Here is a 17346-nt window from a genome sequence, read left to right as displayed (position 1 = left end):
ACACGGACAAACTGAAGGCATTTGAGTAGACACAGGTCTGAGCCAGGCAGCGCAGCAGTCAGTGCCCACACAAACCATAGTGGCCTCCGTGTGTCCCTGTGTGTGTGCATGTATTCATGTGTGTGGTGTGAAAACCGCCAGGAGCTGGATTTGGACACTGGGTCAGCTCAGGAGTGCTGGCTCCAGATCCTTGCTGTTCCAGATGCTGGCACCTGATTCTGCAACCCCTGTCCAGCTGCTGGTACAGACTCCTTTGCACAAACCAACACACACACACCCCATGTCGGACTCTGATTCCTCCTATAATGGAGCTGAGACACACGGTCCATGCAGTAGCTGGCCCTGGATCCTTGCCCTTACTCCTGCACACACACCCACACTGAAATGGGTCTCAGTCAGTCCCTGGATCTTACAGTTTCTTGGGCAGTTGCCTTTGATCCCTTGCCCCTTTAGCAGCCAACTTCTTCCCTTTTCTTGTTTCCAGTTACACATGCACGCTCCAGCTTTCTGAGTGCTTCACCTCCGCCCCAGCTAGCCCAGCTTGCTGGCAATCACCCACTGCTTGTGGGCACCTTCATGCACTCCAGCTGCTGGTACCACAGACACAGAACCCCTTACCCAAGAAAATAGATAAAAATGGAGTTTAATAGAAGACATGACAGAAGATATTCAGCAGGCAAGGGCTCAGACAGGGTAATGAACTGACCAGCCTTGTCTACATGTGACTTGGCCCCCTTTATCCACTTACCCCTATGTTTTCTTGTACTTCTTCTCTCTACTTCTAAAACACATCAATTCTTCCCTTTTCCACACCTTTTATTCCTCACCTGAGCATCTCCTAAGTCTTGTTGCAATGCCAAGATGCTTGTTCCCTGCATCCTGCCAGTGTCCCAGCCCCACAGACAGTGATGTGCTCCTCAGGCTGCAAGGTGCTCCCCAGCTGACCCACAGTGCTGGGTGTCACCCTGAGCCAGGGACTGAAGCTTCCCTGGGAGAGGAAGGGTCTCTGCCAGGGTACCTCCACCTGCCCTGGTGCCTCTCTGCTCATGGGTGTGTGTGTGTCCGCACCTTTGATGGGCTGATGGCTCCTGTGATGAACCCAAGATGGAGCAGAAATCAATTTAATCCTGAAAAATAACTTTTCTGTGGAGCAGACATACTGGAGTATGTACAGTGTAGTAATGGCAAGTAAAATGTCTGGTTAGTGGCCTTGTGCATATTGGAGCATTTGATGTCCAGATTTGTACACAAATTTAGCTGTGATTGTTAATGGCCACTAACTTCATTGCGTATTGTTGAAATAAGAACTGGAATGCTTTCCTCGTCTCTGCTGCCAAATGCTTTAGCTCTGATGTGGAAATTACAGGTTTCATTATGTCAGGAAACCTATGGAGAATGTAATAAAGATACTTCATATAACTGGTAAAATATGCTCTACTTCTGGAAAGAGATGATGAAATACTTGACATTTTAAAGTAGTATTGCGTGACATTAAACATTTTCAGAGTACTTCTGTGTTGCAGTTGTGCATTTTAGTGTAGTAAAAATATTCTTAGAGTACCATATTTCTTGTACTGTAGGTCTTTTCATCACTGCTGACTTACAGCAAGAGACCACTGCGACCTTTTTGTGTTGTTTTAAAGAGGATTATGTGTCAGCAATTTTCTCAAGCTTTCTTTGGCTTTCCTCAGTTCTTTAGTAAAGCTTCTCTCATCTCTGCTGTTATACATTAATAGAAAATCTTGAAAATAACGTCTTTTTTTTAGAATACTGAGGCAATGCATAGAAGTTACTTTCAGAGTAACTTTCAAGTTCAATATTTCATTATTGTGTCAGAAATTAGATTGATTGAAGGTGGATGAAAGTGGTTTTTTCCGCTCTCCTTAGATTTAAGTTGAAAGAATTTTTGTGAAAAACTCAAATTCCCTTGAACTGATGCAAACCAATTTTTCCTACCAAGAAAGCTTGAGAAGTATTTGGGATAGTTTGCGGAATGTTGGCTAGGCTTAGATTGGGACTGGTGATGATCAGTTAGGCTGTGTTAGCTTCTTCTCAGTGTTTACATGGTTAATCCCTGTGACCAGCAGTTACATCAATTTTCTTTCCTTGAGCTTGGGAGGAGGAGCAGAAAACCACTGATTTTGTCTCAGCCATTCAAAATGTCTTCTTTTTTTCTTTTTTCTTTTTTTTTTTCTACAGCAAAATTAATTGGGTATGAGGGAGCAGTTCTGTTGCACTTTTAGTAGTAGAGTGCAGAGGACTGTGCCTCCCTTCCCTTACATACACTAAAGATTTTAAGAGAAATAGCAAATCCTTCTGCTGCTGTAAAAATACTTGTAAAGCAACTGAGTCATGCACAAAAAGCTTGTCCTGTTGAATCCATATTGCATGTGCATGTGCTTTATGAGCGTGAATTTTCCCTATTACTCATTTTTACTATTAGTGCAGGCATTTCCTTCACTCTTTCAGGGCTGCTTCCTCCTGCAGGTGTAACTATATCCAGTGATTAATACCTGCAACTTCAGTTACACAGGCTTCAGTACAAGCTTCAGTACAAGCCCAGTGACACCAGTGGGATTACACCAGGGCTGCTGACAGTAGAGTTTAGCCTTCAGTGCTTGTGCTATAGTTAACACATAAGAACAAAAGAACCCAAAAGAATTCACTGATTGTGAATTTTTTTTTTTTTTTATATGTGAGAGAGCAGTGAAAGGGAATATGAACCCTCAAAGCTAAGCAAAGGTACTGGTAGATAATTTTAGGCACAAATATATGAGTCAGTGTATGTTCCTGTTGAGCAAATTGTGAGATTAGATTAGGTTGGTTGTATAATTATTTATTGAGGAAATGTGGTATGCCTATTATGCCTGTTACATATATCTCATTATATAATGGCTGTATAAACATGTCATTGATACCAAAGAGTGAAGTTAATTAGTGCTGTTCTTTCCTTGCCTAAAATTTTGCCAGTTAGTATGCTACTGATTTTTTTCCCTAAAACTGAGAAAAATATATTACTCATGTTTAAATGAATCAAACTTAACCCATATGTAATAATTTCTGCCTCTTAAACACTCTTACAGTTACCAACCTTTAAAATCAAATTATGCAATTTGAAGTATTAAACATTTTTAAAATTACTTTTTAAGTCCCAATTTACAAGTACTTTACAAGTTAAAAGTACTTCGTTGATGAAATAAGGTAAATCAAGCAACAACTATTTTCCATTTTTATGTATATTGTTCATGGAATGATAGATTACTCCAGAAAAATAATTTCCAGAAATGTCTGAACTGTTAAAATTTTTTGAAAGGTTTGATGGATTTTCTTCCAAGTCTGAAATAGAGCAGAGATAGAAGAACCCAGCAAACTGAGTGTTTATGATAACTCAATTACTTTGTCAGCAATGGCAGAGGCACAGAAGAAAATAAGAGGCACAGTGACTGTGAACTTCTGAAGCTCTATAGTAAATGACCTGAATTATACAAGAAAGAATGTGATTTTATGGGAAGAAATTGCTGCATCCAGTTCTCTGGAATGTACTGTTTCAAGTTTCTGCACTGATACATGTTCTAAGTTTAAGATACAAAAAGATGAAGAATTTTCATAGAATCAGAACTGTTTGGCAGAGACCTTAAAGATCACCTAGTTCCAAACACCCTGTCGTTGTTTTTTAAGAAATAATTTTTTTTGGGCTATGAATCCTGGAAGTCCAAAGTTTCCCCATATAGTCAGTGGACAAGCAGGTTCTTAAACAACAATTCCATCTAAAGACTAAGATACATGGCATAAATCACCCGCCTTGATTCTTCTCTCCAGTATCTGTATAAAACCCTGAAACTTAGATGACTTCTTAACTTGGATGTCTACCCTTTAGATAGGTAATGTGATGGTATATGAATTTCTTTTAGCATAGGAGAGAAGGTTGCAAGTGCCAAAACTGAGCTGTCCACTCTTCTTTTGTTGTGATAATTTTGTACAAGGTAGAAGTGCTAGCCTAAACAGAATTCACACACAGATGTAATTTCACTTCCATTTACTGTGAACCCCACTTGAAATAATGATCTCTTCTTTTATCTGCTCCTGCATTAGGCTTCTAAATCTAGGAAGTTTGTGTTGAGTCTGCATTAGCTATATCAAGTGCTTACACTTAAAATAATGCTTCCATCATGGGCAAAACAAAGAGGTGAAATAAAAATTGATGGCTCATTGCAAACCTTATAAAATAATAAGAATACCTTAGAGAAGTCATCAAATTTATTTTTTTTTCATACTGTAGAAAGTGCCAGCTCTCTGGTGACAAAGCAGCTAAAAATAAGTAAATCTAAATTGTTGCTGAATAGCAAAAAGGATTATGAGGAGTGAGAGCAGTGAGTAAGGGAAACCAGAAAAGAATCCCTTATTTTGACAAGGTCTTGAAACCATGGTAAGGTAGGTGAAGCATTAGTGGAAAGAATCAAGGAACATGGAGTGTGTCAATGGCTTAAGAAGAGTCGTGGGAGAAAATTATGTTTCAGGTTTACTTGGAAAAGATGAAAAGGTAGAAAACTAATCATGAATAATGCTTTGGATGAAGTGGGATTAGATAAAGTAAGTTTAAATATATATGTATGTGTGTGTGCATCTGTGTGTGAGGAAAACAGAACAAATTGGGGAGGTAATAAGAAGGAAGAAAAAAAAACTGAAAGGAATGAAAATCAGAAAGCAGTGGAGGCTGACTTGGAGACATGAGAAGTTGTGATTACAGCTAGGGGATTGTGATTCAAAGTCGACAAGAGAAAACGACTGCTCTGAACAAGATATGAGAAATGGGGTAGAGTAAAATAAAATTGCAATTTGGGAATCAACCAAAGGGTGAAAGTGGTTACTTGCTAGATGGGTATTTTCTCCAAGGGAATGAAAACAAGAAAAGCCAGGATAACAGTGAGGGAAGCAGAAAGAGGAAAGGGTGAGTATTGTGACAATTATTGGAGAAGAGGCTGACTAAAAATTAGGTCCTGAAGGATGTTAGAGATATCTGAAAAGGAAAGAATGAGTGAATATAGTACCCTTTGAGCAGGGTAGAAGTTAATCATGACTGCAGATCTTTGCAGGTGTTGACCAAGAGCTGGATTTGGCTTCTTGAAGCTCTGCTAATTATGTGTTGAGGATAATATCTTCCCTAAAGGATGTACAGTGACTGGTGGTTGAGTGCTTTCTAGGCATCTGTGGAAGGATCCACAAAGATCTATTCCTGATAAAGTATAAATTTCTTTGAAAACCCTATGGTTTTTTACTCTTCATTCTTCACACCAGAACAGTCATATTACAACAAGAAAGTTTTAGGTTATGGTAAATTTTGATTCAAAAATTTAACATATTTTCCTTGTTTCCTAAAGGAAGCATGGGTAAAAAGAAGGAAATGGGCTTAGTTATCACTTAGATAAAGACTAGCATGAAAAACTTTCTGACAGCCTTTTTAGGACAGCTTGAAAATGCAAAGTCATCACATTTGAATGAAAGAAATCAGGAGAGTGTTTTCTGTAGGTTTATATGCAGTAAGAAAGGAAACAAATGGTTTTGGAAAGCAATATCAAAAGAACATCAGCAGCTTTCCTTTGACAATTAATAAAGAAATAACCCAAATCTGGAGTTGTCAAAGGGCTAAATGATGATCACTCTTTAGCTTTTGTGGCAAAGCAGAAATTGTGAAAGGCTCTTTAAAACTTTTTAGATACCCAAATGGGCTTGCTGTTTCTGAAGTGTAAAATAACATGGTCTAGTGGAAGATGTCCCTTCCCCTGGCAGGGGGTTTGAAAATACATATCTTTAAGGTCCCTTCCAATCCAAACCATTCTATGATTCTCTGAATCTTGTGACCATCTTAATTATACAGCCAACTGGAAATTTCTGAAGGACAGATACGTCCCGAGGTTACTTGTACAACAAGAATTTGGCAATCTTGTATTCTGATTTGGGTGATGAGACAACTGGTGAAACCAAAGGAACAAATTTTGCATGTTGAATGAAAATCAGTGTCAGAGTAGTTATCTTCCCATGCATATGATAGCAGAAGTAGAAGCAGCAGTCTTCTTTCTTGCAGTTTTCTGAAAAACAATACCCAATTAAATATTATTTAAATAATTTTTCCTTGAAATAAAAGTTTACAGATGTAATTTTGAGGCAAAACAATCTCTTCTTGAAAATAAGACTTAGCATAACAATTGGCTCTGATGGCAGTTTTTATTAGAAAGGATAGGTCCAGGGGTTTTGAAATCTTGCGGTTGAATAAACTGTATGTTTTGATTAGATTGTTGCCGCTATCGTAATACAGTTCTTACCACTAAAATTCTTGTAATGAGATATATGTCTTATTGAGTGGATGCAGTTGTAGTAGGGTAGAGGTATAGCAAGAAAGAATTCTGCAGTGTTTACTTTTCAAGTGTAAACAAGTCCATCAAATCAATTAATTGCAGAAGTAAAATAAAAAGAGTATCAAGTTACAGTTATTGTAATTCTCATTGTTATTATGAGAAAAAATATCTTTAAAAGTATTAATGAAGTGTCAGAATATGTGTCAGAAAATGAAAAACCCAACAGAATGCTTTTCTCAAGGATTGTAGGGATTTAGCATAATCTGTAGAGTTGATCTTTCAGTAAGGGATTACTTCAGCTGCTTATGTCACCCTTAAACAGCAGAAGGAAAATTCCTGAAAAGTTACCAGTCTTCAGATAAAGGAACAAACAAATCTGAGTTTGTCAGGTCCTTACTTTGCCATTCTGTATGCTGGGCTTCAGATTTTTCACAAAATTGTGTATAAAAACCTCTGCGCCTGTTTCTTATTTCTCATTCTCCTGAAAGTAAGTGTCGCTGAAGATGAGTAGTGCTTTCTTCCTAGAGAGGTAAGTGAACTCTCATAGCAGTAAGAGTTTGCCAGGAAATCTCTCTTGAATGGTGGAGTCTAGATAGTTACCCTACATTATGTCTCTCTCTTTGTCAAAGACATTTTCTTGTCAAATGTTTTGGAGAGTCCTCTAGCATAACAGGGGCTGCTGTAAATGGAAGGTAACTGTTACCTTGCCTTTGTGGAGGGTTCTTGTAAACATCGGGGCTTAATTAACTTTTGGTAACTTATTCAAGAAGGGCTGTGCATTCATCTCACTCTGGATCATGAACGTATGTAAGGTCAGGAGGCTGAGAACTTTCTTGTATTGCAAGTGTGCATTGGCCGTGCAGCAGAGGTCCTCAAAATTATCTAAAGATTCCATGGGCATCTGCTCCCATGTAGCACTTTTACATTTTGTCCTGGTCAATAGTATGCTTTCTCTTCTGTTGGAAATGCAAGTTTCTGGTTGAGGCATGTGTTGATTCCAGCTCCTGTGCCCTGGAGAAGGGATGCAGTTGGTTGTGTCCTCCCATGGACTTCATCTTGTGTACCCCTTACCCACTTGTGCTGCAGTCTTTGGCCCCTTGCTGTCACAGGTGCTGTTGAGCATCTTTCTCTGAAGAGTGCACATCAGTGTCCCAAATCAGAGACAGAAGCCAAGAGCAGTGTTTCTTGGCTTTTGGAGAAGGGGAAAGATTGAGTTGTTCTTTGTTGAGATCCCTATAGGTTGGGCTTGTGGGAGTAGTTGCTGGATATCATGCCAGGCATGTGCTGCCAGTTACAGGTGCAGACAAGCCTGAAAAAGCAATTGGAAAAGCTGCTAAACTGGAGATCCAGCCCTTAAGTGGTGCTTAATTATAAAAGATTTACAGCATCCCTTAAGCAGAAATTTGTTACCAGTCTATAGCCAGGAGAAATGCAGAGAAAACAGATTTAAGGCAAGTGCTCACCTAACTTCAGACATCATTTTTAGACTCTCCTTGTACACAGTGAAAGGAAATGTTCAGGCACAATTCACCTCACCTACCTGAGATTTTTAGCAGAGGATGAAATTAATTAAGACCTTCACATGCCTATTTTTACTTACTTGTGTATAGAGTTAGATGACTACCTCACATTTCAGCGTTATAAATGTAAATTTTACGTGAGATTAAAGATATCTGTCATAACAAGCTTGCACTGTGGGAAGCTGAGAAAGATTTTTTCCCAAACAATTGGAAAATGCTGATGGTTTCTTTGATTGTGGAGAAGAGAAAACTGTATGAAAATATTTGTAATTTTTCATAGTTATCTAAAATCATGGCGGCTGTAGTTAATTTTGCTTTCTGTTTTTGCTGTAATCTGATATAAAGTCAGGATTGGAAAAGTCATGCAAAGAGGGACACAAGAGTAGGTTGCCACTACTTATAAGAAATGGAAGTTGCAGGTTCAGACAGCTTGTTGGTGCTTTGACAGGCCAGAGACTGTCGAGTTAAAATGTACAAAAACAGAGGGTATGTCCATATGCTGCTAAATGAGAGCACCAACAAGCCAGTTCCAGTTCAGGAGCCATGATTCTCTTTCTGCTTAACTGTTGGCTCACTCCTTGGCCATTTGCTTCCAGCAGGCTCCAGACAGAAACAGCCCTGAGCACTGAGACTTGGCTGAAAACTGACTATAATTTAGCAGTGTAGGTGCAGCCAGAGAGTCTAAATGTGGAGTTAAATGGTGCTAGCAATGAGTGGTACTGCATAAAGCAACATTCCACCTGCCTCAGGTGGGTACAGTATCTTATTGGATTCTTTAAGAAATAATTGCATTTGTTTGCTGAGCAACCAGCAAAACAAACAGGGCAGTGAACGGTATATGCAGACATGTATGTTTAAATAACAAAAGGAGCTGGATCAAGATCAGCTTTTTAATTCATATCACCCCTGCTGCTATGGAGCCTGATAATGGATCTCTGCTGCAATTAATTTTGATTTGAATTTAAGGCATTTTCAGAATCACCACTGGGTGATAATAGAAACCCCTCAGATGGTCATAAGCAAGATATCATTTGTGTGCAAATACAAATTGAGTATTCAGCTTGTGTTTTCTCCTTTCATCTTTCCACAGAGGTTGCTCACTTCTCATATCCCTCTTTTTCCCATTTTGCTGCACTAATGAGTTTTTAATGCAAAGGAAAAGCGATTATAAGCAGTGAAGCAAAGACAGCTTTATAGAGCAAGACTGAGGAATTGAAGGCATAGATCAGAGCTATCCACCAACCTGAGATGAAAGAGAAGTTCATGAAAACAGAGACATATAGAAAGCTTTGATTTCATTATCATTAGACAAGAAAGGACAAAAAATGGAATAGCTATAAAGATCTTAATGTGTAGTAAGTTGCCTATATTAATAAAAGAGTCTATGCAGAAAGCATTAAAGTGATAATATTGGTCAGGAAGACATCCTGTAGTAAAATTTTTTTGTTCATCTCTGGTGTAAGTGTAATGTGATGTGATTACCCAAACCTAATAAACTAAAAAACCAAAATATTATGTATGTATTAAATATTATATTCATTGATGCTGTGTTTTCCTGCAATTGTTAAGCATGAGTTGTTTGTTTGGACTTTTCTCTCTCTTTCCTTTTCAACACAGATTCTGGAGATTGTATTTCTATTACTGATTTCATGGTTTATCACATCTTGAATTGTAAACAAATTAAATAGTTGGTGGATTTTAGAGGAAGCTTTTGTTTGGCAGATACATGTACCTTGTTAAAATATTCACAGGGGAAGTACCTAATTACATTTGAAAGGTGCTTGATGAGATAAAGAATGATTTATATACAGTGTTTTATGATTGCTGTTAGGAATGTAGTACAGAAAATTAGCAGTTCGGAGTGGGGAGGAGTGATAAATGTTCATGTTTTGAGAAATAACAGATTTGTTCCTCCAAAATGAAGTCAATCCCAATCCTTTCCTTCAGTTTAGGTCTTTTTATTAATTAAGTATAAATTAGGTAAGACACTAGAGCAAAGCTATTTTCCAGGGCATATCCCATTATTACAGAAAATAAAATAGCATGATTAATAATTTTTTTAATCAGTACTTTCTGGCCAAGTCAAAAATTGCTGACTAGTTGTATGGAAGTGATGCTTTGAAATTCTTCTGAGATTTTAATGATAGATATATTTTCATTGCTCTGCAGTTTACCTGCAATACAGTGAACCTTTGTAGCTTTCTCAGATGCTCTACTCTACCCACTTTAAGAAATGAGAAAAGGGAGAAAGGTATGTTAGGTGAGTTGCCTGGAGTGACAAAAATAATCCGTGTCAGACTGGAACAAGGTTTTGGAATACTGCTTAAATCAGTGTCATCCCTTCAGCTGATAGATTTCTTGTCCAGCACAATCTATTTTCGTGCTCTACGTTTTGTAGCTTAATTTATTTTGACACTGGGACTCAGCATAGGAATTACATTAACATTCTGTGCCTTTTTGCCATTCAGCTGTCTCTTGCGAAGGTTCTATGTCATGTTCTTGCCCTAGGTTAATAGAGTAAACAAGATGTATTTCAGTGTATGTATCAGTGAGTAATTTTTATGTAAGTACTGTGAATTTCCTGTCTGGTTTTGTATTTCAGTGTAAATTGGAGCTGGTAAGACAATGCATAAGTAAGTTTTCTTCTATTGTGAGGATATTAGAAGAGTGTCTTCTATTTTGACTTGAAACTATTACCTTGGAAACTATTTAAACATTGGCATAAAGTCCACAGAGATGTTTTAACAAATATCAGTCTTATTATATTGGTGATTTCTATAGTCATTACATACTGAACTTTTACTGTTTTCAGTTTATAGGCTTGACTATGCCCCCCCCCCAAGACAAAAGGGAGTAAAGTATTCAGTACTTTAGAACTCCTCAGCTCTATGTTGAAAAATGTGCTTCAGTAAACCAATGATACTGAAACAGCTATACAGTATGCCTATGAAGTTACCTTCCATGTGATTTAAAGAATTTTCTGATTTTATTTTCTTTAGGTCAATGGAACAGAAATTGAATATGAATTTGAAGAAATTACTTTGGAGAGGGTAAGTACAATTTATTCTTTCTTATAGGAAAAATACAATCTGTAATAAAAATAATGTGATTAATTATGGAATTAAATTTGGTGAAGAAAAAATTTGTTTATATTTTGAATAAAGGTACCCACAGTTTATTCTAAACTGTAAAAATGTGAGTGATACAACAGGTAAGTTTTTCACACTATTAGGAAGTTCATGGTTTAGCTACTTGCATTCAAAATGCTTTTCTTCCCCATAACTCTTGTCAGTGCTTAGTTGGGTGTTTGGTTATTGTGAAGACCCTCTATGACTTAGTAACTCCCTTTTTAGCTTGTCAACTGGAATCGTGGAATCTTTTCTCTTTAAAAATCTTTGGTTTCCTGGCATGCGGGCATGTAGTGTTATACTATAAAAGAAGAATTTCAAAAGGGTTTTTAATGTTCAAGTGGCTACATAAAAGCTATAGACCTATCTGTGCTTCAAAGATATGCTTACTCAAAGGCTGAATTACCTGAGCTGTAATGAGGGCTTGCAGTTAAGGCCTTTGTCTGAAGGCTTTGTTGGTAATGTAGCAGCAAAAGCAAAGCCATATGTGCTGTACCATGTCTCCCTGGATTTGGTGGTTTTTCCTTGCCTTTTGGTTAAGTAGCTGTTGTCTTAACAGTGCTGACTTTGTCTGACACAGATCGAGGCCATATGGGCCATGTAGGGTGTGAAGAAGAAAGTCTAAGCTTTGTAATATGTCAGAATGCTTACAAAGGTTTCTAACAGATGCAAGAATGTCATTGCTGAACTCCTTTAGTGTTCTACCAACATCTTGGGAAAATGAAGTTTTTTCATCTTGAAGCACAGTTCATCTTCTTTCTACATGAAATGATTGAATGGAAGGCCAGATTTATCAAGATGTGGTTGATGCCATGTGAACAAATGCCTGTAAGGTAGCAAATTACCATTAAATTACATACTTAAATGATATAATTCACTGCACTTTTTCTGCATGTTATATTTTTAATTGTCCAGGATAATGAATTTCATAACCATTAAACTTAAGGGGATACAAGTTTATGTCCTCATTGATTTGCTCTCTCAGGCAAAATATGAAAGAGCAATGTATCTTTTTATCATAGCCATCTTCTCAACAGATAACATATAAGGTTATAGGCACTTTTCCTCTACTGCCTCCCAACTTACTCGCGCATCACTAGTTATTCATTGGACTAGAGTTTCCAAAGGTCACTGAACAGAAAACAGAACACATGCCTCCTGGGTGATATTTTGAAAAGCACTTTATTTTTAACAGATGTGTAAGTTATCAGTGTACATGCTGCAGAACGGATGGGATTTGCATCTCCTGTACCTGTCAGATGTGGATAATTGGTTATTCATAGTGCAGGGTAATATCAGCTAAAGGCTGAACAACAATAGCAAAAAGAGATACAGATCTTAATGGACAATGTTTCAGTTGTTTTCTTGATGAGGCTGGATCTGTGGCTTCTGATTACTACTGCTTGAAATGTTCTGTCACATGTATCAGTGTTTTGTCTCAAAGGCAGGGTACTGTGTCTCCTGGTTTTAGTGTGAGATATAAAACACGAGTGATTGCCTTTAAATAGCTGTCATTTATGTCAGATGAAAAGCGTTTTCAGAAAAGAAGACATTCTCCATGTTGATTACCCATTTTCTTCCACAAAACTGCTTTTAGAAATTAAAGGGAAATCATCTCTCTATTTAATGGCAAAGCTGCAAAATATATTGAGATTTCTGCTGTTGAGAGAGAAAAATATAGTTTGCCCATATCAAACAGCTGGTAATAAACTTTACATTTTGGTTCAGTTATTCAAGTCACAGAATTCTGCATCATCAAAATCATCAAAGATTTTCTTAATGAAATTTATCCACATTTTTAAAGGGTCAGTATAATTTAAAGATTTTAAGATGTGGAAAAAAGAAAAGGTATGTTAGGGAAAAAGCATTCCTACTTGCCTTTTTTAAAATAATAGAATGAAAGGGAAGGTGTTAAGGGACTGATTACTTCAGAGCACTTTCCAAGTCTCTATGTACACTGTTAATTTAATTATTAGATCACCTTCATCCATAGGTGACATGGATTTGTGGGACCTATTCCTGAAGAGAGTTACTGGTATTGGTATGAACCTTGCCCCAGGGTGAAGAGATGTCCCCATCTCTTGGGATAAAATAAGACTACTGTGTGCATGTTGGCAGAAAGTGCCCAGTGTGGAGCTGGAGAGCAAATCAGCAGGGTCCCAAAAATGCCAAGAGCAAACTGTGCTAATGGTCTGGTGGGAAGGACAGTTCAGGACTTGCTGAGCATCCCCAAGCTGCCCAAGACCATGTTGGTGTACCAGGAAGTTGACTGCAAAGTTACAGGGGGCTTTTGAAGAAAACTTTTTAAAAAAACCAATTCTTTCTTTGAAATACTGTTATTCAGTTGTTTCTATTTAAAATGTTGTGGCCTAGTTTGCAGTTAAAAAAATTTGTGGGGATTTGAGATGAAAAGGCTGCAGTGAGACTTGACATAGACAATTAATTTGAGGCAGATTCACCTTAAATCTGTGATCAGTGGTGCTTCCAGGAGTTAAAGAAATTGTAAGTACACTCCTGTCAGCCCTCTCTTCAGTGGGTGTGCTGTTATCCTTTTACTCTTCATTTGTGCCAGCCACTTATCAGGTACCTTCACCAATCTCTGAGCTCACTGTTCATTTACAGCTCTCATAAGAACACACTTGAATTACAGAGTTCAGAGAAATCAAACAAATTCTCTTATGTGGGGGAAAAAAAACCAAAAAACCCCAACAAAAACCACAGTTTAAATTCCTTTAGAGACTGTGGAGAATATGTGAGATTCTCTGCTAACTTACCAGCATAAAATGCAGATATGAGTGTAGACTAATACTTTGTGATTCATAAGAAAAACTACAATGCCCAAATGCATACTCAGACAAAATTCTTAACAATAAAATATTACCTTGCCCTAGCTTGAGTATTAAATACACTTTAGAAAGGAAAGTCTATATAAAATAATATTAGTGCAGTGATGTTAATCTTCCATTACTGAAGGACTTGAAAAAACCATACCCAGCACTATCAAGGTACTTATTTGCATTTGTAAATCAGTGGTCAGTGTAAGCTGATCAAATAGTCTCTGGTACAAAGCCTAACCAACTTTCCTATGCTGGAGGAAAGTTTTAATTGATTGACTCCTTGGTACAAGTGCTGTGCTTGGAGACAGATGCTGAAGAGAGGATTTTAATAGAGGTTGGAATATCAGGCAATATAAATACTTACCTGGAAAGAAAAGTTAAGAAAGGCAGTGGGTCACTTAATGATTGATATTGGATTCATGCTGAGTTCAACATCTGAGTTCAGATCTCAGAACCTTTTTGCTCATCTAACCTTGCCTGCTTTTTAGATGTTGGACAAAAAGAGGACATTTATGATTAATAGAGCTGTTTTCAATAGATTCTTTTCATGTTCAGTATGTATTTTCATTTTGTATCTGAATAAAAGAAGGCTATTAGTTTTTGTGAAATAGACTGTTTGGAAAAATCAAATTCTATCAACACTGGAAGTAAAGGCATTTAGTTCCCAGTGCATTTGCATCCTGAGATTGACTGACCTTGGTCAGTCAATCTGAGAAGGTTGAGCTCTGACTGAGAATTTTGCCAAGGCTGAGACATGAGTGAACGGTCTCTGGTTTTTTTTTTTCTTTGATACTCCTGTGAATTTTCTGGCCTGTCGTAACAATACAGGTTACACTCAGAATGTCCCTGTTTTTTAATTAACCGTATTTTTTTACAAAGTTTTTAGGAACCTGTTGTTTTGCTTCCTCCTCACTTTTTTAGATTTCATTGCCATTGCCTATTGTCTCACTCCAGCTGAGGCAGAGACAGGTATGAATGCTCACATAGCATAATTATTTCCTTAGAAAATCTGGTTAAATATATTCATAGAATCATATTCCAAAAGAGTAAATTCCCAATGATGATTTATCGTCTTGGACTGTGTTGTGTGCACTCTGATAAATTTAATTCTGTTCCTGCCACAGGCTCTGTTCAGTGGAGTAACTAAGAAATCTCTGTCTCTTCTTTCCTTTGATTTGAGAGTTCAATGACATCAAGCACCACTACGAGAAGATTTAATTTTTCTACCTGGAGATTATCATTCTCTGAAATACTGGGTTTCTGCATTTCACCAAATTAAAGAACTTATTCATATCTTAACTAAAAAGGCTAAAACTAGACATAGATGACCTTAGATTAGCTCAGCTGATTAGGATGTGGTCCTATAAACACCAACACCAAAGGTTATGTGTTCAATCCCTCTATGGGCCATTCACCCAAGAACTGGACTTGACGATCCTTGTGTGTCCCTTCCAAATCAGATTATTGTGTGAAATTACAGTTTAAAGGCTAAAATTTAAAAATCCTGAGGAAGCAGTGGAGAAAGAAATCCTGGTACATTTCAGAAAAGAATTTATTGCAGGCCTCAGCTCTTAATTGCTTTGATACTTGTAAACCTAAGAAATAATCACTACTGTGTTATTAATCATTCTTTTTTCATCACTCATTTCCTAGATGAACATGTAGAAGTTTTCAAAGACATTAACAGCTGGAACACTGAAGAACAGATAGTATTGAATGACACAAGTATTTTAATTTGACTTGATGTCTTTTTTTTTTATACCCATATATATATCTTGTTTTTGTAAAGATCACAGAATTATAGAACAGTTTGGGTTGGAAGGGAACTTTAAAGGCTGTCTAGTCCAAGCACCCTGCAATGAGCAGAGACAGCTTCCCCTAGCTCAGGCTGCTCAGAGCCCCATCCAACAGTATCTTAAATGTTTCCAGGGATAAGGCATCCACAGTTCATCTGAGCAACCTCCTCTAATATTTCACAACCCTCATTGTAGAAAATGGCTTCTTTAGATGTAGGCTAAATCTACCTACATTTACTTTAAACTCCTTTTCCTACATCTACAGGCCCTATTAAAAAGTCTATCCACATCTTCCTTACAAGCCCCCTCTAGGTACTGAAAGGCTGCATTAAGATGTCCACGGAGCCTTCTGTTATCCAGGCTGAACAACTTCCTTAGCCTGTTTTCACAGGAGAGGTGCTCCAGCCCTCTGATCACCTTTATGGTCTCCTCTGCATTCAACAAATTCACATCCTTCTTATGCTGGGGTCCCAGAGCTGGATGCAGCGCTCCAGGTGGGGTCTCACCAGAGCAGAGTAGAGGGGCAGAATCCCCTCCCTTGATCTGTTGGCCATGCTGATTTGATTGCAGTCCAGGGTACACTCAGGATATGTCCAGCTTCTCACCATTTGCTTCTGTGTCTGGGAAAAAAGGTTTTCACCATTAGTCAGTAGTGAATCCTCTTTCTGCCTTTTTTAAGGTCTTAGACAGCAGTTCATGCACCAATATGCTTGGACCTCTCAGGATTGAGGCTGTAGGACACCACAGTGCTAGGAAAGTCCTCCTTTAATTGTTTCAGAAATAACAGAGAAGAAGGGAGTGGTCAAGAAATGGCCACTAGGAAAAGGTATTTTAAAAGTTTAAGAGTGTATGATGTAGATGCCTTTTGAGAGCCCGCAGTGCAAAAATCAATATCCAACCATCAACAGCCCCAGTGGAGTAGTCTGGCATCTTCCAACAGGAGGAAGTAAATCTTGTAAAGTGAGTGTCCCTCAGGTACCTGATGAGCTCCACCAAACTCAGAGTTGCTCTCTGAGTGTTTATTTTTGCAGAACTGTAAATTATTTCTTTACACTTGAAAGCTTTTTCTGTGCCCTTAGTACATTTCACCTTTGATAGGCTTTGCCTGCTTGCTTCCTAGGTGGTAGTTACTCTTGCAGCCTCTGACAGAAATAAGTTATAATCCACAGGCAGAATCCTTCTTATTGACTAATTTATGCCAGATTCATAGTAGAATGGTGACCTATAGGTGTTTATTGCTAGAAAGTTCACCCACAGGATTCTTTTTTCCTGGAAGTGGCTTAGAAGAGGCAGAAGTGTTTATTTATGGTACTGAGTTATCAGCAAACAGAGAATGAAAATCCCATCTTTTTCACAGTTGCTCAATTTGAAATACTGATCTCTTGTGTATCCATATAGAGTCACTGTAGTGTATTCTTCTGTATATGTATAAAACAAAGTTCTGTGAAATAAGAAATTAAGAAAGATCCTTGAAAATACATGTGTAGTGCATGCAATCTCTGTGGAGGAAATTCTGTTGTGCATTCTAATTCCAATCACGTCTTAGTTTAGAGTTGAGACTGATGGTCACTTGTGTCAGTGGCTGTTGTTCACCTTCAGGGAGGTTTGTAAGTACTGGAAAGGGCAGGCTCTGGCCCCTGAATGCAATGGCTGAAGCAAGGTCTGTGTTTTCGTTTTATCTCTTGTGTCTTACCAGATGTTGCCTTGACGTG

At 37.8% G+C, this 17346-nt stretch overlaps 1 protein-coding gene across 11 annotated transcripts in view; it reads left to right on the top strand.

Annotated features, from left to right (window-relative positions):
• The window catches only part of DLG2 (discs large MAGUK scaffold protein 2), an 890387-nt gene that overhangs the window by 517383 nt on the left and 355658 nt on the right, over positions 1–17346 (top strand). For all 11 annotated transcript variants that reach the window (XM_030950072.1, XM_030950037.1, XM_030950029.1 and 8 more), the window contains one exon: positions 10873–10923. In XM_030950072.1, coding sequence (XP_030805932.1) covers positions 10873–10923 — 51 coding nt within the window. The remainder of the gene's footprint in view (positions 1–10872; positions 10924–17346) is intronic.

Source organism: Camarhynchus parvulus, chromosome 1, assembly GCF_901933205.1.
Source record: "Camarhynchus parvulus chromosome 1, STF_HiC, whole genome shotgun sequence".
Classification (NCBI taxonomy): domain Eukaryota; kingdom Metazoa; phylum Chordata; class Aves; order Passeriformes; family Thraupidae; genus Camarhynchus; species Camarhynchus parvulus.
This window is presented reverse-complemented; position numbering and strand designations above follow the sequence as displayed.